Source organism: Eimeria mitis, genomic scaffold (genome assembly GCF_000499745.2).
Source record: "Eimeria mitis Houghton genomic scaffold, Emh_scaff12, whole genome shotgun sequence".
NCBI classification, from domain to species: Eukaryota; Apicomplexa; class Conoidasida; order Eucoccidiorida; family Eimeriidae; genus Eimeria; species Eimeria mitis.
Genome location: NW_013568168.1, coordinates 29,053 through 50,391, shown reverse-complemented (window position 1 = coordinate 50,391; position 21,339 = coordinate 29,053). Strand labels below are relative to the sequence as shown.

The following is a 21,339-nucleotide window of genomic DNA, read 5'->3' as shown; positions in this document are numbered from 1 at the left end:
GCTGTCGCTGTTGCTGTTGCTGCTACCGTTCACCGAGCCGCGTATCGATTGAGGACTCAAGCGACAGCGGCGCCGCCCAGGTGTTCAAGCTGCTGCTGCAGCAGCTGCAACCGCTGCTACTCCAGGTAAGGCTATGCTAGGCTTGCTAGCGCAGCTGCAGCTGCAGTTGCTGCAGGTCAGGTCTTGCTGCAGCAGCTCAAGCAGCCGCAGCAGCTGCTGCAGATAATACTGGGGAACTCAGCGGAGACCAACGACACTGATCCCGGTAGAACGCCGCTCACTGGATCTGGTTTGTTGCTGGTGCAGTTGCATTTGCTCCTGCTGCTGCCTTTGCTGCTGCCTTTGCTGCTGCGGCGGCGGCGGTGGCTTTGTTTGAGGCACGTATCGGGGCTGCGGCTGCTGCCGATGCTGGGCCCCACAGTCTTCCTTCTGCTGCGAATGCGGGGGATGCTAGGATACATATTATTATTTATTTTGCTTAAATTGCTGTCTGCTGCACCTGGCAGAGCAGCAGCACGTGGAGGCAGCAGCGGCAGCAGCGCGCCCTCTGCGTAGCAGCAGCAGCAGCGGCAGTATCGCGAGACTGCGTTGGGTGTCACTGCAGCTCTGCTGCCTCTGCCTCCCTCGTTGCCGCTGCTGCAGTTCACATTATGTTTTCTTTTCTCAGACTCAACGATGAGATCCTCAGGGTCCTGGAGAGACATGCTCGAGGGCCAGCAGCAGCACCGGCGGCAACGGCAGCAGCAGCAGTAGCAGTTGCTGCTTCAGTCCCTCCTTCAGAGGCCCCCTACGATGGCTCCTGTGCATGCGGGAGCGGCGACGGATTGTGCTGCAGCTGGGCACCGGCTGCGGGCAGCAACGTCAGCAACAGCAGCAGTGGCAGTGGCAGCAACTCCTGCTCCAGCGCTCTACAGGTGCCAGACGATAGAGGCAGTAGCTGTTGCAGCTGCAGAGATGTAGTACATGAGAGCATTGATAAACATGGTGGCAACAGAAACAGCAACAGCAGCAACAGCAGCAGCACCGGTAGCAGCAGCAGCATAGAGTATAGGGTTTGGTACGACCCTCACGGTCGGCTGTCTGAAGGTCTCGCGCTGCTATTCTCTCAGCAGCTGCAAGGGGCACTGAAGCAACAGCTGCAGGAGCAGCAGCTAGAGCAGCAGCAGCAGCAGCAGCAGCAGCAACTGCGTCGGCAGCGAGAGCAGCGTCAGGATACAGCTTCGCTGATTGTGGAAGGTCTGCTCGCGGGGAGCAGCAGCAGCAGCTGCTGCTCAACAGGGAGATCTGTTTCAGAGTGCTCCTCACAGCACCAGCAATCGCCTACAGCAGCAGCTGCTGCAGCAGTTGCAGCAGCTGCACCAGCGCCACAGGCGCTGAGCTCTTCTCCCCTGGAGGACCTGCTTGATGTATGCGAAGGCCTCAGTAGCAGCAGTAGCAGCAGCACGCAGGAGGTGTGTGTATTTCTCTTTGTAGAGGCATCAGACGGCCGGCTTGTTGGGTCTGCTGCTGCACTTGCTGCTGAAGCTGCAGAGGCGCTCACAGACAGAAGAATCTCCCGCCGCCCCCTACGGCGATGCGCTCTCTCTCTTGTTTGCTGCGATACAGCAACGGCAGCAGCAGCAGCAACAACAGCAGAGGGAGCCAAGAAGCGTCATAGGCAACCGGTGCAGCAAACTACTTCGCACCGTGAGCCGCAGCAGCAGCAGCAGCAGAAGCAGCAGCAGCAGCAGCGGAAGCAGCAGCAGCAGCAGCAGCAGGCCGAATGTGCAGGCGTTAGTGGCACCTCTCGAACAGCAGTGAACGGGAACAGCTTCAGCAGCAAAACCAGCAGACTAATCAAGAAGCTAGCAGGGACACTGACTCGCTTGGGAGCAACATCTCTGCAGCAGCAGCAGCAACAGCAACAGCAGCAACAGCAACAGCAGCAGCAGCAACCGCAACTGTTCTCGCTTACCCTGTGCGCCAGTGCTTCGCCGGCAACAACAGCCAGCAAATACTGCCAATGGGTAGACCGTGCGCTGCAGCTTGCGCTGCACAAGCAGCAGGCAGCAGCGGCAGCAGCAGCAGCAGCAGCAGCAGCAGCAGGCGACTCCAGTGAAGAGGAGGCTTCGAGTGACCTAAGCGACTTCAGCTACAGCAGCACAGACGAGGAACAGCAGCAGCAGCAGAAAAAGTATGTAGGCGGCTGCGGGGATGGGGCGTCAGACCTGGAGGACCTTGGGGGTGACTCAGCTTCTAGCCCCCTCTCCTCGTCCTCAGCAGCAGCAGCAGCAGCAACAACGAAGCCAGCAGCAGGCGCAGCAGCAGCCGCAGGGGTTGCTGCTTTGCCCGAGCAGCTGACATCTCGTTTGCGGCGTAATTTAACTAAAGAGGGTTATAAGCTTGTGGGTACTCACTCGGCAGTGAAGATATGTAGATGGACGCGAGCAGCATTGAGGGGGAGGGGGGGTTGTTATAAACACACTTTTTATGGTATTAAGTCTTATGGATGTATGGAGTTCACTGCTTCTGTTGCATGCGCCAATCGCTGCCTTTTTTGCTGGAGACATCACACAAATTTAGCTGCTGGTGACTGGCAATGGAAAACAGATGAACCCAAAGATATACTCGCTGAGGCGGTGTACAGACACCTCACCGCCATCAAGGAACTCAGAGGTATATACACGCTCCAGATGCTGGTGCTGCGCATGCTGCTGCTACTGATGCACGAGCTGCTGCTCCTGTTGCACATGTTGCTGCTGCTGTTGCACACGCTGCTGCTGCTGGCTGCTTCTGTTGGCGCGCACGCTGTTGCTTCTTTTACTCATGCTGCCGATGCTGATGCACAGGCTTCTTCTGCTGGTGCAGCTGCTGCTGCTGGTTGGTGCTGCTGCTGGCTGCCGCTGCTGCAGCTGCTGTTATTATCTGTTAGCTTTTGTGCTCAGGTCTCCCTGGCTTACGTCGTGATTTCTTTGATGAGGTCGACGGCCGCGTGTTGCACTGCGCCCTTTCGTTGGTTGGGGAGCCCATCATGTATCCTCGCATCAATGAGTTGCTGCAGCTGATGCATCAGCAGCGTATATCCTCTTTCCTTGTTAGCTTCACACTCCTCCTGCGGCTGCTCCTGCTGCTGTTGCTGCTGCAGCTGCCGCTCCTGCTGCTATGCCTGATCCTGCTTCTACTGCTGCTGTTGCTGCAGGTTGCTTCTGGTGCTGTTGCTGCTGCTCCTGTTGCTGCTGCTGGTGGTTGCTGTTGCAGCGCACAGGCGCAGTCGTGGTGCCCTTTACCCGCGTGTTGCTGCTGCGGCTGCTGCTGCAAGCTCCATATGAGGAGTCCATGAGGTGTATGCGCAGCTGTTTCCTTCTGTTCTTCAGGTAACCAACGCACAACACCCCGCGGCGCTTGAGGCCTTGGGCCCCGTGACGCAGCTATATCTGTCGATTGATGCAGCGACAGAGGGAGACCTGAAACGGCTAGGCAAGACAGTTTCTATCTTTTCGTACTTTTCTCTTTCTGTCTTTAGTTGCTTGTCTCCCTCTCTGTACATCGTTCTGCCCTTCTGTCTTTGCTTTGCTGTCTGCGGCCTTGGCTCTCTTTATTTCTGGTGCTGGTTTAGTCTCTCTGCATGTATCTCTTTCTATCTCTGCTTGCTTGTCTCTCTGTTGTCTTTGTCTTTTCGCTGCTGCTGCTAGCTGTGCTGTATCAAGTGGTTCTCTTCCTGTTGTCTGTGTGTCTTTCTCGTCTTTTTTGTTTCTTTTTGTATTTATTTACCCCTTCCGTCTTCCGCGGCAGCTGCTTTTGCATCGGCTGCAGCAGCTGCAGGGGCTTGAGCGGACTACGCTGAGGGGAGTGCCTTTGTTGTGACACGTCCTGCTGCTCCTACTGCTGCTGCTGCTGCTGCATGCAGCTCTAGGCATTTGCGTGTTGATGTGTGGTGTGGGGTTGGGATGTGTGCAGACAAGCCAGTGCACCGGGATTACTGGTCTCGTTTTCTGAGGTGTATAGACATCTTGAAGACGAAAAAGCAAAGAACCGTCTTCCGCCTTACCCTTGTGCACGGCTACAACTGCCTCCTGCAGCCTGCGACAGAAGAGGGGGACAACACTGCTCCTCTCAGCACCGACAGCAACAGCAGCAACAGCAGCAACGGGAGCACCGCCACCAGCAACGGCTGCAGCAGCAGTAGTGGGACCGCCACCAGCAGCTGCAGCAACGGCACCGGGAGCATCAGCACCACCGACACCATCAGCACCCCCAGCAACACCGTCAACAGCAGCAGTAGCAGCAGCAGCATCGCAAGCCGCAGGAAGGCTACAGGGGAAGTGACAAGCACTCTTGAGGGCTACGCCGCCCTGGTGCTGCGGGGGGAGCCTGACTTTATTGAAATAAAAGGCATGACGTTCTGTGGCGGCCTCGATAAAGATTCTCTATCCATGAAAAACGTACCAAGACACCAACAGGTATAAACGCAAACTCAAGTCCACCAACACGATCCCAGATACAAGCTGTATGTAGGTGTATTATGAGGGTTTATAAGCACGTATTATATATATTATATATATAATATAAAGGGATTTACTCTCTGTGCTGCTGTGACAGGTGCTATGGTTTGCTAGGGCGCTGCTTAAGGCGCTGCCAGAGGGAAGATATGGGCTTGCCTCAGAGCACGAGCATTCATGTTGTGTGTTACTGGCGCAGACGAAGTAAGTAGCATTGCTGCAGTGCGTTTTTATCTTCTTTTTGTGTGTTTGTCTGTCCGCTTGAATTATTTATTTGCATCGTTACCATCGCATGCGCTGCAGTAGCACCACTTGCTGCTGCTTCACCCTCTCACGCTGCAGCAATGCATGCATGCATGCTTCGCAGGTACTGCCGCGACGGCCAGTGGCACACGTGGATTGACTACCCCAAGTTTTTTGAACTTGTACGTTCTAGACTATCTCTAAAGACTTAGACAAGTATTGTGGGCATGTGAAAGCATGCATGCATGCATTCATCTCAGGCCGCGTAGCTGCATCTCGGCATACCACACGCATGTTGCTGCTTCTGTAGATCTTTGTTCTGCTGCAGGCCCTAAGCGGGAATGCAGATTTCACTGGCCTTGATTACTCGGTGCCGTCGCCTCTTTGGGCTATCTTCGGCTCAGAAGGTCGCGGGTTCGATCCCCACCAACGAAGGTAAATTACTATTTATTTATTGTGTCACCAAATCGCAGGCGGGTGATATTGGTGTTTCTGCGTTCTGCATGCATTCGCTACGAAGAAACAGTGCTTGTGGGCGGAGCAAGATCCGAGGCTCATGATTATCAATGCAGAAGGTGGCTGCTTCTCTCGTTGCGCTGCTGCTGCTGCTGCTGAACCTGCTGCTGCTGGTTGTACATGCAGCTGCTGTGCCGTTCTGTTTTGTTCTGTTCTGGGGGGGGTGTATTTTGATTTGTCTTTGTGCATTTGGTGTTTGTGTGGAATACCCAGGGTATTCGGGAAGGGCCGTAGGCGGAAAGAGGCTGCGGCAGCCCAACTGCAACAGTGACTGCTGGCTGTAGGCGCATGCAAAGCAGAAAGAAGAGAAGATATGTAGACATTGATGATGAGGGCTGCCTCGCTACAACGGAATTTTTAAAGAAGGCCCAGCCCAACATGTGCCGGGTGCTGGTAGACGAGGATCTGTGTGTTTCGTGTGCTGCTGGGTTTGGCATGCATGCATGCAACCTGTGCCTGTAGTCAGGCAACCTATGCATGCATGCATGCAAGCTGTGGACGCATGCATGCATGCCAGCTGTTGAGGCATGCATGCATCAGGTGTATGGAAGCCTGCTTGCAATTTATGGATTCATGTGCAGCTGACTTCCTAAGATTGTGTTGTCATGAATTAACCCTAATCCTTTCTCTCTCTTTTCTGCTTACTCCCAACTACATGAATGTTTCATTTGTTGTTGTTATAGTCGTGCATACCACACAGTAGGGCCACTCTCGCAGCAACGCTGATGGGGTGAACAGATACTGCAACGCACCGCCAGTGCGAGGGGCAACAACAGCGACAGCAGAGCCAATGCGTAACAGCAAACGGGCAGAAAGACAGACAGACAGAGAGACAGACAGGCAGACAGACAGCGGGGACCCAGACAGAAACAGACAGACGAGAAGAAGATACACAGCGAGTAGTCATGGAGGGGTGGTTGCTCAGAAATAACGCAGTAAAAAGAACAAGAGCCATGCATATACGAAGACGACAGCTTTCTCATTGTTTTTAATACCACAAGTACTTGTTTTTGTTGTTAACAACAACAACACGTTTATGCTTTGTTGTTAACGAGAAGATAAATATTTGTTTCAGAATAGCAAACTTCACGGAGCTTAGATACACTGGAGCAGAACAGTAACTGATAAGTGGAATTGTTACTGAAAGGAAACAAACGCTCCTCTGCTGCGGCTGCCGATGCAACTGGAGCTGCTGCTGCGGCTACTGCAGCAGCAGCAGCAGCATATTGAAATCTTTGTGCTGCTCCACAAACTGGTCTGATTGCCCTTCTGCTCAAATGGAATTCTAAACCGGGGGTTTGCGTCCCTGTTGAACTGCACCGCCGACTGTTCTCTCAGCGTTTTCCCTCTCCCTGCTTTTTGCTGCATCTCCTTTGGGTTTATTCTTGTCTGCATGCCTTTGATGGTTTGCTTCGTTCTCCTTTGCGTTTCTAATAGAGTCCCGCTCGTCCTGTTCTGTTGTGTCACCCTCCTCTTCTTCTTCTGTCTCATTTTCGTCGTCAGCTTCTACTGGGGTTGCCGCTACATCTGCCCCTTCTGCTGCACCTGACTTATTGGTGGTGCCGTGCTTGGGGGCCGCCGTAGCTGCGCGTTCTGTGTTTGTTGCTGCAGCGGCTTCCTGGCCTTCGGTGTGCGAGCCGGCTGAGCTTTGCTGTGCGCCTGTAGTTGACGTGGCCTCCTGGACCTCTCGTTCAGCTTCTAATGCGCTGGTTGCTGCTTTTTCTGCTGCTGCTTCCTGTTCAGCAGAAGCTGCAGCAGCTGCCGCATGGGCGTGTTCGTGCTCCTCCAGCAGCTGCTGCATCTCCTCCTTGATCTCTTTGTCTGTTTCTTCTTGTTGCTGGTTCTCCACCTGGCTCACCTCGGCCTCAGCGGCGAGCACATCTCTTTGAACTTCTTCCTGTGTCGCTACCTTCACGGGCTGGGGAGATATGACGCTCGGGATTTCGGCCTCTGCTGGTGCATGCTCGGCTGGTGCCAATCTGCATGGCAAACAAATTCTTCTTGCATTCTCTGTTTAGGCCTGTCACCTCGTTACCGTTCAAGCTTCCTCTCCAGTCTGCAGAGGAAGTTATTTTCAACAGTCATAAACGCCAAATGTCGTAGAATTCAACGCGCCTGTACTCATCCGCTTACATTTCTATTTCGCCTTTGGGCGCTGCTTCAGGCGTCCGTTCGGCCTCTAACACCTCCTACAAGAATTCAACCACATGGCCCCCCCTTGAGAATCGTATTTTCTCGGAAAGGTTAAATTGCGAACAGCTTTACCTCGGGCGGAACTTCCGCGATTTTTGCTTCGGATTCTGGCAGACATTCAATGGGTTTGTTTTCAGTGCGAGGCCTCTCTGCCGCAGGTAACTGCACAGGATGCTTCTTCGCAGCAGCAGAAGCTCCCGCTGCAGCCGCTACAGCTGCTGCATTCTTCTTTTCCTGCTGTTCTTTGCGGCGGCGCCTGGCCTCTTGGAAACTCTCGGCGAGTTTCTCAGTTCTGTGCCCCGCAGAGGCAGCAGAAGCCCTTCGCCAAAAGGTGGATGCATGAATGGCGTGTTTGATAGCTAGGCAGTTTGCTTTCCCTCACTGGATTGCAGATTCCTGCCTTTCCTTTAATGCATGCACGCTTTCTTCTACATGATCGATTTCGCTTTCGAGCTCCTCTTCCTCTGGAACCTGACGAGGCTGTTCAAATCGAGGATATGCCAAAGCCTGATACAATTTCATGTTCGACGTTTCCCGACAAAAAGGAAGCAAGAATTAAAACAGCTGTACTTGGTGAAAACGAGCCGGAAAGCGCGCGTCGTTCAAAGATGAAACTACGTGTAGCCGCACATGCAAACCCACGCCGAGGACGGAAAAAGAATACCAAAGACGCATTATTAATATTATTTCTTAATTTAGACGAAGTTACATCGTCAACGAGGATGTTGTGCACTGTCGTCGACTACCGCTTTCACTCCGGCACCCCTAGACACCCCATTCGAGTTGCAACTACCCCCAAAGTAACGAGTTGTTCTCGTCCGTTCCAACTACCGAACAGAAGGAACCTGATACCGAGAACGGAATCGCGAGTTGGATGACGCCGGTGCGTCGCGCTTCTGCCGCATTGGAATGCGTGCAAATCGAATTAAACAAGGAAGCTGCTGCATCTGCTGGCACGTGTCATGCGAGCCACAGCACGAATGCCGTGGCTAACTGCGATGTGTCATACGGCAAGTTGATTTGTTTCTGTCTGAACTAGGTGAACAAGGCCTTGCGTTGTCAGCAGCTCATGCATCAACAGATGTCTGGTCACATCGCTAAAGCATTTCCAAGGGTATCCGCTGACCAACGCTTCACTAGATGTGTTCACTTTGGTCGGTACTTCATTCTTGAGACGTTTAAAACTTCCACTGCTGCAGTACTGCCACATCCGTTCCTCGTGTGTGCCACCTGGCGTCGTTGCAGTAATTAGTACAACTCATTTCTAATCTGTCGCCTGTCTGTCTGGCACGCATTTGAACTGGTGGCTGTTCTCCCGCTGCTTGTACTTAAAAAAGGAGATGCTGGGGCAGACAAGCGCGTCTGGTCCATGCACCTGTGTGGTGAAAAGTGTGCGCGCTGAACACAGCCCCAGTCACCACGGCAGTCGCTTGGGCTCCTGCTGCGTCCACTGCGCATGCATGCAACAATATGGTGTGGGTGCTGTGCTGCTGCCTTATTCGAGTAGCTGGAACGCTGCTGGGTTGGTTTCTAAGAGAACTAATAGCCGTAGTTGCCAAACGAGACGATGAACTCGTCGCCCAAGTACTCCTTAACCATCTTTGCCGTGATCGAATGGTCAGCCGCCCCGTACTGATACGAATAGCCGTAGATCTCCACCTTCTTCTCAGCCCGTAATACATCCATGCGGCCTCCACCCGTGACGTCTGCATGCACTCATCAGCAGCAACTGCCCGATGCTGACTAGCTGGCCGTCATAGACCTCATAAAAGCGGAACTACGATCGACTTGCATGCATTGAAACGCACTTGCATGTAAGCATGCATGCTTGTATGCAGTTGAACAACTCACTCCTCGGCAAACCGATCACACCCAGCACATGTGCCCCCATCTCAGCAATAAGGTGAACGCAGTAGATTGCATGATGTTGCTAACTGTCCGATACGGAGCAACAATAAACACCAGCGTCAGTAGGGATATTCACAAGTTCAGGAAATGAATATAAACAGATTAGATGAATACGAAGAGACAGCCTACCTGACAAGATGTTCCTCGACTGGAGAGCATTCAGTGTGTCTATTGCCGTTTGGTAGTGGTACTCCGCCTTGGGGTCTCCACGTACAAGGTAAATGTCGCCATGCATATCGTCTTGCTTCGGTATTTTGATCAGAGTGTACTTCTGTTTGCCGTCGCCCAAGACGACGGCCTGAAGGGAGGACGAGTACTCATGGGTGCTCTGCTTGCTTACTTCTCCCGTCTCAGGAGGGTTTCCGGTTCCCCTCTGTTGTTTCCGCAGTTCTAAAAGACGATCTGTCAACGCCTGCGTTGCGAGTTCAAGTGACGGGCGGTCCAACGGGGAGGCCCCGGCCAGCTCGTCGTTCAGCACCTCCAGTGCCAGCTCCACCTCCTCCGCAGTCCGCTGGGATTGCTTCGACCCATCCATCTTTGCGAGACGGCGTGCTCGTGATATCTGTAAGGCTTTCAACGCAAGCGTGCAGTTGTGCACCACGGGCGGAGAGCTGCAGGATGTGCTAGCGCTACTGTTGCTGCTGCTGCTGCTGCTGCTGCTGCACGTGGTCTGAAACACAGCGGAATCGCCGACGTGCCGCTGTTTAGCGGCAGTCAGACCTGAGTGACTGCAGCCGCTGATAGACGGTTTGATTCCTAAAGCAGAATTGGATGATCTCCCACCTGCTGCGACACTGCCATCAGCCTCGCCGTCAGCTAGAGAAGAAGCCAAGCACTCCTCTCCCGTTTCCTGCGCGAGTCGCTTTGCAGAAACTCCTGCCTGTGACACAGCGACGCAGTTGGGACGTTTACCTCGGCAGCACTTCAAGTTGCTGGGGAACAGCGAAGGAAGCATATGCCAGTCTGCCCACTGGGCGCCCACAGTCGAAGAGTGCACTGAACTTGAATGCGCCCACGAACTCTTCCACTCTGGCCCGTCTGTTGACTTATTGAACCCTGATGAGCAAAAACAAAAGAATTTTGGTGTTTTCCGCGAAACGCCAGAGTAATTCCCAAAAGTTTCCACCAAAGAAACGCCGCGTGCCTGTCATGCAAGTCAATGGATGCGGAGGGCCCCACCACGGGCACACACACTCTCCTGAGCTCAGCTCATCTATTGAACTATAGAAGGAGGAATCTCAATCTTAATCAAAGATGAGAAGGAACAACTGGAGGCTAAATGACTCACAAGCCGCTTAACGGCAAACCTGGATGCTCAGCTCGTGCACCGTTAACTGCACTGAATGCTAGCAGTCGGCACAGTCACCAAGCGCAGGTGCTCTTGTGGCCGAAGTCTTCAATGCATCGAGAGCCTTCGAGTACAGTCATCGACAATATTTTTTAATGACTTTGTAATCAAAATCCCAACGCTGGAAAATGCGGCTGAATGGGTGCTCGCGGCCACCCCTCTACAGGACAGGCTCCTGTTTACACTGCCGCTTGCGCTTGCGCACGAGATATATGCAGACGAAACCAATCGACGACCTGCAACTTGAAATAGGATATTCCCCATGACCAAACCTTCCTGGTGTCGAGGGGCGAAGCGCACGCATCGCTTTCTACATACGACGTCGAGACACAACCCCGGCTGTACCTCCTTATGGTGGGTTTCGGCTTCCCTTCCTGCGTTGTTATCTAGAGCTCTTCCTTCAGGTCAAGGAGCAGGCGCACTGTGGGTGTTTTCTGGTGTGAAGATCCCGCGTTTACTCTCCCTAGACCAGCAAACACCTGCTACTAGCTTTTACAGGTGGTATGGTGGGCACATAGTACCTGCGCTCCCCCTGCTGCAACCCTGAGTGTTAGGAGAGAGGAGGAACTAGGATTTTCTGTTTGCAGAAGGCCGGCTACGACTAACGACTGAACTCACCGATATACATTTTTAGATGCAGGGGAATATAGGCAGCACAACACAAAGCAGCAAGACGAGGGCCTTAGCCTCAATACATTAGTGTGGCTCGCACCGGGCAACGAAACACAGAGGCGATTCTTTTCGGACGGGATGCCGACTATCTCCCACTGTACGATCAGAGCTCTACCTGCTAGTAACAGCTAGATAGCCACAGTAGTCCTGTTTTGCGCACTCAGGAAGCTGCCCAGTCCGCTTGGGCAGTTGCAACTAGCTGCTGTGGTGGTGACCGTGCTCAGTTTAGCACAGTGAACCCCGTGTGAGCGCTGCTACTCCAATTCAATTCCCTACCCCGCCCTCCCCCCAACCAGTGTTTCTGGAATTGTATGGTACAAACGCGATAGAATGACCAAGTCAAAAGTAAGCCGTCATATTCCGTTGCTTTCTGCAGAGTGTCTGTCCCCTTCCAGTCACGCGACACGAGTCCGCTACACACACTACGACAACGCTGCAACTACAGGGTGGTTTGCTGTCGTTCTCGTAGCCAGCGAGGGTGGGAGGGTGCGGGAGCGCTCTGCCTGTCAGTTTCTCACGGGCACTGACGTTGGTGTTTTTCAAATAGCTTTAAAATATCATTTTGCTTAAAAATGCTAAAATATGGAGAAGTGGCCTGGGCGCGGGCAGGTGAAGACTTCTCCCGCCTTCCGTCCACATCCGCCCTGAAGGCCTTACACACGACCACAGATCGGCTGACGTGGGTGCCTCTGCCACTTCCCCACAAGCTTGGTGCGGCGCTGGTTATTGCTGCGCTGGTGATTCTGGCTCCTATTTCATGTAAGTACACTGCAGCACGATCTAAGATGGCTGCGCAGGAGGCAGGCAGGCGGCTGGTGGCGCCCTTGGCACGGACGGCCAACTCCTACAGGTGCCAGAGCTGCCGGCACCTTGGAGCCCGGTCTTCTGTTGCGGCAGCACGAATGGAAGCAGCAATCCGCATGCAGTAACTAACACAACAAACGGCATAATCTGCAAAGGCAGACGGAGCTCCAGACCAGAAACTTCCTAAGACACTGGACAGCTGCTGCTGCAGCATCCTGCCCAGTTGTGATCTCCAAGCGCTCCTGCATTGTGGACTCCACAGTTGAACCCGCCCCTTGCGTCGTTTTCTATCAGAAAGAACGCCAGCAGTGAGCCCTTAAGGGCAACGGTGAAGAAGCGAGGGTGAGCTGCACAACAGCCAACGGTCAGTGGGCGCTGCTGGCAGCCTTCATTGTGTGGAGTTCCCTTAGTCGATGACAATGGGGGGGTTGGGATCATTTTCAACTGGAGGCGGCACCACACGCTCTCCCTTCGCCTTACGCGCCTCCCGATCCAACTCTAACTTCAGGGCTTGCGCATACGCCGCCAGCTCCTCATCAGTTAAAGGATCGAAGCCTTTGGCCTCGTAGGCCGGGGCAAACGTTGTGTCACCGGCAGTTGTAGGGTCCGGTGCAGGAGAATTGTCTGCGAACTCCACGGCTTCATCCACGATTTCTCGCATCTGCAACCCAGAGAAAACAAGCCGAAATATTCACTACTGCATGCACTGCAAGCAGTACCCCCCCAATGTAGAACACGCTGGAGGGGTATACAACGCAAGACCGGGAAGCCAAGTTGCAGCGGCAAACATCCTACATTAATACTAGTAACAACTAAAGACACAGACACAAAATGTATGAGTCAGGCAAATATTTACTTCTGTTGCATACACTTGTATAAATTATAAGTAAAACGAATACGCATTTCATATTTCTGAAAATATGAATTGCACATTCGTTTCACTTATAATTTACATATATTTACACATAGTTCACATTTCTGAAAACGCGACAAACAAGCGGAGGCACGTATGTCTGTGAGCTTTCACCACTTCGTGTGCATACTGGGAGTTCGCGCAGAGTCTATACTAGAAAGCTACCGCCTGCTTCGCCTCTGCTCTCCCCTCCTGCAGTGTATACACAGCTGAGGGGAGGCGAATAGCTTCTGCTTACCTTTTTGCGTGTCAGTTCCAGAGTTTCTTCGTTGGCGTATCCCATCTCCAGCATGTACTGCTCAAAGTGCTTTATTGGATCCCTTACTGCAAATGCCGCCTTCTCGTGGGTGCAGCGGAGCTCGTCGGGGTCTGCCAACGAATGGCCTCTGAAACAGCCACGGCACCCGAAACGCTAAACCCTAAGCCCTAGACTATAAGCAGCAGAAAGCGGGTTCACTAGCTGGCCACCTGGAAATGTTGCTCACGTACCTGAATCTGTACGTAAGAGCTTCTATGAGGGATGGTCCCTCCCCCCTTCGAGCTCTATCTATGGCTTGGCGTGCAGCTGCACGCACAGCCAGGACGTCCATGCCGTCGACCTCAATACTGGGGACGCCGAAGGGGGGCCCCCGCTGGTGAATCTCCTGCACCGCCGTGCTACGCTGCGCAGCCATGCCTATGGCCCTGCAGGAGATGCAGAACCCAGCCACAACATAGCGCCCCAAACAGAACTAAAGAGCGCAGCCGTGCTCTGTCGAATACACGAAGGATGCACTGCTGCGCATCAGATACAGTGCTCGCAAGAGTGTGTGTGTGCGTGTGCGTGTGCGTGTGTGTGTGTGTGTGTGTGTCTGTATGTGTGTGTGTGTATGTGTGTGTGTGTGTGTCTGTATGTGTGTGTGTGTGTGTCTGTGTGTGTGTCTGTGTGTGTGTGTCTGTGTGTGTGTGTCTGCATATATATATATATATATATATATATATATATATATATATATATATATATATATATCACGGAGAATGGGGCTGCAAATGTGTTATCTACCAATTGTTGTTCTCTACGACGAAGATCACGGGCAGCTTCATAAGCGCCGCCATGTTCATAGCTTCATAGAATTGCCCCATGTTGGTGGTCCCGTCTCCCATAAAGCAGACGGTAACCTGCAGCGGAGAAAACAGAACAGCACACGCCCACAAATCCTTCTCTGAGCCAACAGCTGCGGCCCCAAAACTCATGCATGCATGCACCCATGCAACTGGTACAACCCTTCACCCCTTAACGCCTGCATGCAGGTATGCTGCAGCCCTCGGATACGATGGCCTGTATAGATCATGTACAGGGGGCTGATACTGCATCGCCTTAACTTGAAGAACTGAAAGACTAGGTAGCCACCACAGAAGCCTATATAGAGAGAAGCATTCATAATTAGTAAATGACCAACCTGGTCCTTCTCTCCTGGTAGCTGGCGCTCGGCGAGGCGTCTGTACAGCTGGCTGAAGGCGACCCCGAGTGCCACAGGTATCTGTTCTCCTATGAATGCGAATCCTCCATAGAGATTCCACTCTTTGGAAAACATGTGCATAGAGCCGCCGAAACCCTTGGAGCAACCTGTCTGCTTACCGAAGAGCTCTGCAAAGACCTCACGGGCTGGCACTCCCTTGCTGGTTGCATGCACGTGATCTCTGTAGGTGGATGCAACTGCATCGTCTTTGCGCAGCAACTTAAGCACACCGCTGCTCACAGCCTCCTGTCCAGTGTATAGGTGAACGAACCCTGCAGTCTTCCCCCGGTAGTACAGCCGAGCGCATGCGTCCTCTACGTAACGGCCAAGCAACATATCCTCATACAGCATCTGTGCCACTACGGGCGACACGTTCTCCCGTCTATTTCGCAGGTTCCCCCGAACGCTGCCACGCACAAGGCCACCCAGGCCGTCCTCGTGGAATATGGAAGACGTGCTGTTATCTTGCGACGTATCTGCAGCTACTTGGCGAGCTGCTTGTGCTGCAGTTCCGCCTGAAACAGCAGCGCTGCTCTGAGCGCCAGATACTCGAGGGTTGTGTGCAGCCAACTGAAAGGCAGTGACAGCGGAGGCGAGAGAAGGAACCTCCGAGACACGATCCAACGCAGCTGGTTGCACCGACGACTTGGGGTCCTGGGATGTGCGCGGATTTGCAATATGGAGTGCTGCATGTTGGTGTGTACGTACACCCGATGCATCCACTTTACCGGGAAAGAAAGCGGAAAAGTAGGAGCCCTGGGGGGTCATAAATGCAGCAGGGGGGGCGTTGGACCCCCGACAGGAGGCCAAAGAGGTTCCACCCCCCAATATCCCTGCGACCGCCCATAGCAGCAGCTTTATTGTCTTTTTCATTTTTAAGCAACAGCACTGGATAAAAATGTGCGTGTGGTAACAACGGGGGACGAAAGAACACCCTCTGTCTACGAGGGCCTCGCGTGTCGTCCGCCCTGTCCTTGCCACTGCAGACAATGAGCCAAAGAAGCCTCAGTCCAGAGGTCAACAAGACGTAAATTCACAGAGAAGAATAAAAAGGACAGAGTATTCATCTTGCAAAGTTGTCTGTACTCTCCTTCGTGCACGGAAGCCGCTCGCCAAGCACGAGACGCTGCATGCTAGCCGCCTGGCGTATCCCCTAAGGCTCCTCTGTCGGAGCAGCAGGCCCAGAACGCCAACTGTGAACGAGACAGAAACCAGCGAGGCTGCTACCCGCTTATTTTCAGTTCATTTGAGTTTATATTTACCTGGATATTGGGGGTATCCTCCGCGTGTGCGCCTGGTTGCGCAGCAGTGTGTGGGTTGAAAGCGTGGCATTTCTGCGTGAAGTTTGTACGTGTAATTCTACTTGTGTGCATGTTAGCTACTGAAGGCCAAATAAGTGTTAAGCACTTGGATAACGTGTTAATGCATGCATCAAGGGCTAGCTTGGGTACGCTTGCAGGTAGAGCTCTCTTGCAAAAAGTGTTGCAGGATGTAGGGTAGTGGAACGAGGGTCCTTGATCATATGCGAGGACCGTAGCGAGCTGCAATTTAGTCAAAATATTCAATATAAGAGTTTCCAGGAAGCGTCTGACCCCAGTTTCAGCACCAAGGAGGCCTGAGGCAGGCGGCCCAAGGGCAGGGGTAGAGCAGGCGTCATGAGCTGCCGCAACTAGCTGCTAAGAGGCAACCTCGTATGCATGCGCAACCAAGCTACATTTGCTGGATGCACTAATACAAAAGGCAACAGCTAGCCTGCATGCGATGAGATATAGCTGCGCCCTCTTCCCACGAACGATGCTACTTGCTGAACGATTTCGTTTGTCTGCACCTATTGTCCTAATGGCCTCGGTATCCCTGTTAAATGCGAAGCCGTCACCGCCAAAGAGTCGAAATTTCAAATCAAAGGCCGCAGTAGAAGTCTAGAATGTCGTTCATCACTGGAGTAAAGTACTCGTAACTTAGGTCGTTCAGTCTATGCACTGCAGAGACATACTATCCTCTAAACCGTTAAATTGCTGGGCTACATAGGCCACGCTAATGGTCATTTCTACAGAGACGGAATATTGTTTAAATGCTATCTCCGAACTCTATGTAGTACTAGGGAGCTCAATCGTGTGCCCACTGTCCCGTTACTGTTCGTAAGTTTGCTAGATACCAAAAGGGTGCGCCTGTAGAACCCTGATAGGTAGCTATGGCGGTTTGATGCTTTGCTTCCCCATCACAAAAATAATGTGATTAGGAAACAAGCCATCAACCCCCATAGATCATATTGCCTGCATAGCAGAGTTCACTCCGCTAAGGAGGCAATAGGCGTACACAGTTAAAGGCACAGGTTGCGAGGTGCAACACAAAAAGCATCATTGGCTGTCATTTTCTGTTTCTGTCCTCCAAACCAGGTCATCGGAAATTTGCATACTCCGCCGATGTGGACAGACTGCAGAGCCACTGTTCCTCTGACGTGAGATCATCTCACAATGGCAAACACTGCGCTTTCCAACAAGGCAGGCACTTTAACTGGAAGTTGCCGCCTTCTGGTACACACACACACACACAAGCACACACACACACACACACACACACATACACACACACATACACAGCAAACACAAGCATGCAGAAACGCATACAAGCACGCAAGAATACACAAACCACGCATACACGAGAAAGCTGCGCTGCTATTCGACGCTTGTTACCCGTTACACACCAATATGGACCATAGGAACCAGTTCCACCGCACTTGTATAAGCAGTGAATGCATACAAATTAAAAGGTCAGTACTCTTATTTCTATCGTCTCCCCTGTGTTGGGCTGAAGTAAAACGTGTGTGTAACGTACATGAATTTTGCACATCCCTTCCTGGGCTTCCTGAAGCCGGCCCTCAAGCTTGTCCGTTGCACTGAGATGCTCCAGTGATGTATCCTTGACACCTCCCTGGCACTCAATGAGCTCGCCACAGTCGTCCACACAGGTCCTCTTCGTCAGAGAAAAGTCTAACTCCTCGACTGAATAGCATCGCCAGGCCTCCCCGTCAGCAGCAGTATTGCCAACATCGCGGCGGGCCACCGCACCGACGCAGAAGTGAGGATTTTGTAGGCAGGCACGAGAAAATTCCTGTAGGCATACGCTATCCATGGTCCTTTGGAGGACGCTTGGAGGTTGGGGGATCTGAAAGACAGCCAGCGTGCAAAGGCAAAAGCAATGTTTTACATGAGTACGAGCATGTGGGGATGACTGAGGAACTGCTATTCCAGCGTATCAAAGCACCATAGTACAAGCACCTCCCCCATCAGCAAAAAATCTATAGGGCAAGCATCGTGTGAGCCACGCGCTGGCCAATCCAGTCGATGACGTTCACCTCACCTCTCCAGCTGACGCGCCTGAACACAAAAAGCACAAAAACGCACCTCCTTTGACATCTGGTTGCAGAATTATGCATCCGTAGGAGGAATAACTACATCAAAGACGAACAAACCCCACAAAGCACTGCAACGCGCCACATAGGTTTACGTACCCTGCACGAGTCCACCGTCGCAAGCACCGAGCGCCACCAGCGCAGGCGCTACGAGACATATTGATGAGAACTTCATCCTCATAGCATTTATGGGAGTAATCAAAGGGAAATAACAGGAATATTCAGCGCTGTAGGGAAAATGTTGAGGGTTCCCCGGAGCAGTCGATTCTCTGCCGTGAGCTAGCCAGAAAGGTTCAGAAGCGGTGCCGGCCAGTCCCTGTAGCGAACGGCAGGCTTCTATTACTTAGCTGAACCGTACTGGGTTCAAACCCTATATATATATTCTAATCAGAACCTGTATATACTATTAGGAGTTAAATATTCAAGTAAACTTCCTTAAAACATATACGAGTTAATCTTTAAAGGAAAATCCGAGAAACATAGATCTCCCTGGTGACTTCGCATCGGAGCCTCAATCGCAGCATCAGTTTCACAGCCAGCAGTGTAGCTGCCGATCATTCTTGACTTGGTTAGCTTAAATTTCTATCTAAAGTACTGCCATTCATCTCTACTAGCATTGTAGTTGTCCTTTTTCATTTAACAACGTCCCTGAAGGCTCCGCTTGAACTCTATTGGTGCCCGTGTGTACTACAGTCCCCGTACTATTAGCCCAATGGAAAAGACAGTAGATGCGAGAATATGTTCTCAACTAATTTTTCGGAATTTCGGGAATAAAATATGACAATTTGAGAGGTTATTCTTCCCTCAATAAAATCCGTAGTGCACCCATGCGGGGCGCTGCAGAACAGCCGCCAGTTCGATAAGGCCTGGCACACAAATGATTTTGGGCCATCCTTTTAATCGGTCTCTATTTCTTTGGGAACTTGGGGCTTTTCTTTGCGGCCACTGGTCCTATATTCATATGCTTTAGTACGATTACTATTGGTCCCGCTAATACAGCCGTACCAGTGGCAGTGGCTTGTGAATGCAGTGCAAGCAGGTTCGGGACAGGAAGGCAACCTTTCCATAGTCTTCAACCGAGAAAGCGAATTCTGTAGTACAGTGCACCTTGAGAGTGAGCCCTTTCCTGAAGTACACTTGAATATTCTTCCTTCAGGAAGTCCTTGAGCGCGCACTGCGATTTCAATGGCAACTTGCCTCACACCAAGGGAAGTAGACAACCCTATATAGTGTACAAATGAAGAAGCGACTTGAATACTATTTGTTACGCCTGAAGTTCAGATCTTGAGTAGGGCTTAATGGTGGGCACTACTCGGCAATATAAGGCCCGAAAGGTTACTGTAGTCAGCGGTCAGGTGACATAAGAACCAACGTCAATCAGAGCACGTTCGTACAGAAGGTAGAGCATACGGCGCAGCCTTCGCCGACGTGAGATGAGGGGCACTGACGTATGCCTTCTGAGCGACATCTTTTGATTGTCTCCAGAAGTCAAACGCAATTGAAAATTATATTAAAACGAACTCGTTTCCTATTTGCAACTGAGGGAATCCATGTAGTTCCCGTGAACTATTATGCGCCCCAGAAATCAGCATACTGCATTTGGAGCCGGTCATGTTCGATTTTCACTTAGCTGTACTTCGCATATTTCCACGGTACATGCGACGTACTGCAGTCCTCGAACTTTTCTCCATTTGACCTGATGGCATTCCCTAGAGCTCTGGGCTCTTCGGTCGACGGAAATCGGAATATGTTTCCTACATTATGTAAATGCTTTTTCACCGTATGGGATTGCGAAATCGACCTTGTTTCTGCTCGGAGAGGGTCGGCCGTGAGTCGCCTCGCCGAACGGAATTATGACCAATCCTAATTGTGCATGAAGAAACATTTTAGGATATTGAGGGTTTTCTCTTTTCTCTTTTCCCGCGTTTTTCAGACTACTAATATGGCATAGGCCGCCCGCCTGTGCCGGGTTGGGTTTGTTGTCACTCATGCCCCGATAAACTATCCGATGCTACAAAGTGTTGCAGGAGTCCTCAGTCTTATCTGTTGACAGGTACGCGCTGTAGTAGAGTCAGAATAGTCAAGCTAGGAACTTGCGAAAAAAGCAGCTACGAAGATGCGCTGGAAACAGTGGAAGGAGGGAACAGAAGTTTCAATGAATTTGAATAGGCAGACGACGAAGCCGATCCTGCCTATAAAGAGGCGGAAGAGACAGAATTTATGTATGTATTGCCGGTAACACTGGCATCCAGCGCGAATGCATTCTACAATGCCCTATTGAAACGCCACAGGGGGAACTCCTGCTCACGCCGTGACCGACAGCGCACTTAATAACCCTGCTATTCTAGACACTGTCTCATTACCGCCAGTGATGCCGACAAGGATCGAGGTTCTAACGGTTCACGACAACAGCTACAGCTGAGTGTACGTTCTGTTGGGCATCCGCACTGGCTCTCCTGCCGCTGGGCAAGCGTACCGCAGGAGTTCTTCCAGCTCTCCCACGTTTAGCTAGCGTACAGGGGATTTCCGGTCTCACTTGTTTACCATATCTAAGTCGGTGAGCTTCTCTACTATCACTCAGCAGAAGTTATTGGTTAGGACCAGTGGAAGCGAGCTCCGGAACGTCTGCTCACGTCCAGAGCACGCAGATGCTGTGGGTATATGTCGTTCTTCTCGTGAACGTTTCCTTGGCTTCAAGAGGTATTATATGGATCCAAAATATTAAATTATCTCAATACTTGCTTGAATGCTGTGCTGCATTGTGTGATGCTTTTCTCACCGCGTTAGACCGTCTTTGGAGAGCTCCATCTGCTGTCAACGGTCTCGAGTGGCATTGGCGCGTGTTGCGGTCCCCATCGTTTCTGTCTAGACAGAGCACGCCGCAAATTCTTTTCAATTGAAAAGAACCTACACTGGTTGGTAGAAGCAAAACCAAGACGGAGGAGCTGCGGCTATTAATTGAGACGCGTACGCGTGAAGGTGACCCCAAATATAAATCTGGAGGGCCCCTCAAGCATCGTCTCCTCGCTATCATCTGCGGCTATTATAATGGGTTGCAATGTAAGCTGCCCGTATGGAAGGGGACGCTCTCGTATGGGCGTTTATGCGGGGCATCGGACTCTCGTCATTACCGAACACCCCAAAATCGGCCGGATCGATTGGGCCAAAACCACCACCGGCGAAATAACTATACTCACGAGGTCTGGCGTTCAGAGCTTTGACAAATGGATGCGTACGAAGGACTTCAATACGATTATGCCCCCGTTGGCTCCCCACCCGAAAGTGCCGTTCCTCGCTGGGGGAGTACCAGATATCAAAACGCTAAACAAAATGTACAACGTTGTGCCGGAGGG

General features: G+C 52.0%; 5 protein-coding genes across 5 annotated transcripts; 2 read left to right on the top strand and 3 right to left on the bottom strand.

Annotated features, from left to right (window-relative positions):
- Positions 1 to 650: 650 nt before the first annotated feature.
- Positions 651 to 5,508, top strand: EMH_0009460 (radical SAM domain-containing protein, putative; the record flags this gene model as incomplete). Its single annotated transcript, XM_013494554.1, has 8 exons — positions 651 to 2,655; positions 2,925 to 3,073; positions 3,238 to 3,322; positions 3,937 to 4,439; positions 4,579 to 4,682; positions 4,846 to 4,903; positions 5,050 to 5,156; positions 5,451 to 5,508. 8 exons carry the CDS (start codon positions 651 to 653, stop codon positions 5,506 to 5,508), a joined length of 3,069 nt encoding a protein of 1,022 aa, XP_013350008.1.
- A 1,014-nt stretch (positions 5,509 to 6,522) lies between these two features.
- EMH_0009350 (uncharacterized protein) lies at positions 6,523 to 7,952 on the bottom strand (the record flags this gene model as incomplete). Its single annotated transcript, XM_013494553.1, has 4 exons — positions 6,523 to 7,216; positions 7,371 to 7,426; positions 7,503 to 7,722; positions 7,813 to 7,952. The coding sequence occupies 4 exons, from the start codon at positions 7,950 to 7,952 to the stop codon at positions 6,523 to 6,525; spliced, it is 1,110 nt and encodes a 369-aa protein (XP_013350007.1).
- Positions 7,953 to 8,969: 1,017 nt separating this feature from the next.
- EMH_0009240 (14 kDa phosphohistidine phosphatase, putative) lies at positions 8,970 to 9,873 on the bottom strand (the record flags this gene model as incomplete). The annotated part of the gene is made up of 2 exons (XM_013494552.1): positions 8,970 to 9,136; positions 9,468 to 9,873. 2 exons carry the CDS (start codon positions 9,871 to 9,873, stop codon positions 8,970 to 8,972), a joined length of 573 nt encoding a protein of 190 aa, XP_013350006.1.
- Positions 9,874 to 11,930: 2,057 nt separating this feature from the next.
- On the top strand, positions 11,931 to 12,287 carry EMH_0009130 (uncharacterized protein; the record flags this gene model as incomplete). Its single annotated transcript, XM_013494551.1, has 1 exon — positions 11,931 to 12,287. The coding sequence occupies one exon, from the start codon at positions 11,931 to 11,933 to the stop codon at positions 12,285 to 12,287; it is 357 nt and encodes a 118-aa protein (XP_013350005.1).
- A 281-nt stretch (positions 12,288 to 12,568) lies between these two features.
- EMH_0009020 (pyruvate dehydrogenase, putative) lies at positions 12,569 to 18,167 on the bottom strand (the record flags this gene model as incomplete). The annotated part of the gene is made up of 8 exons (XM_013494550.1): positions 12,569 to 12,823; positions 13,314 to 13,461; positions 13,565 to 13,759; positions 14,118 to 14,233; positions 14,515 to 15,407; positions 17,406 to 17,739; positions 17,935 to 17,951; positions 18,086 to 18,167. 8 exons carry the CDS (start codon positions 18,165 to 18,167, stop codon positions 12,569 to 12,571), a joined length of 2,040 nt encoding a protein of 679 aa, XP_013350004.1.
- Between the last annotated feature and the right edge of the window lie 3,172 nt (positions 18,168 to 21,339).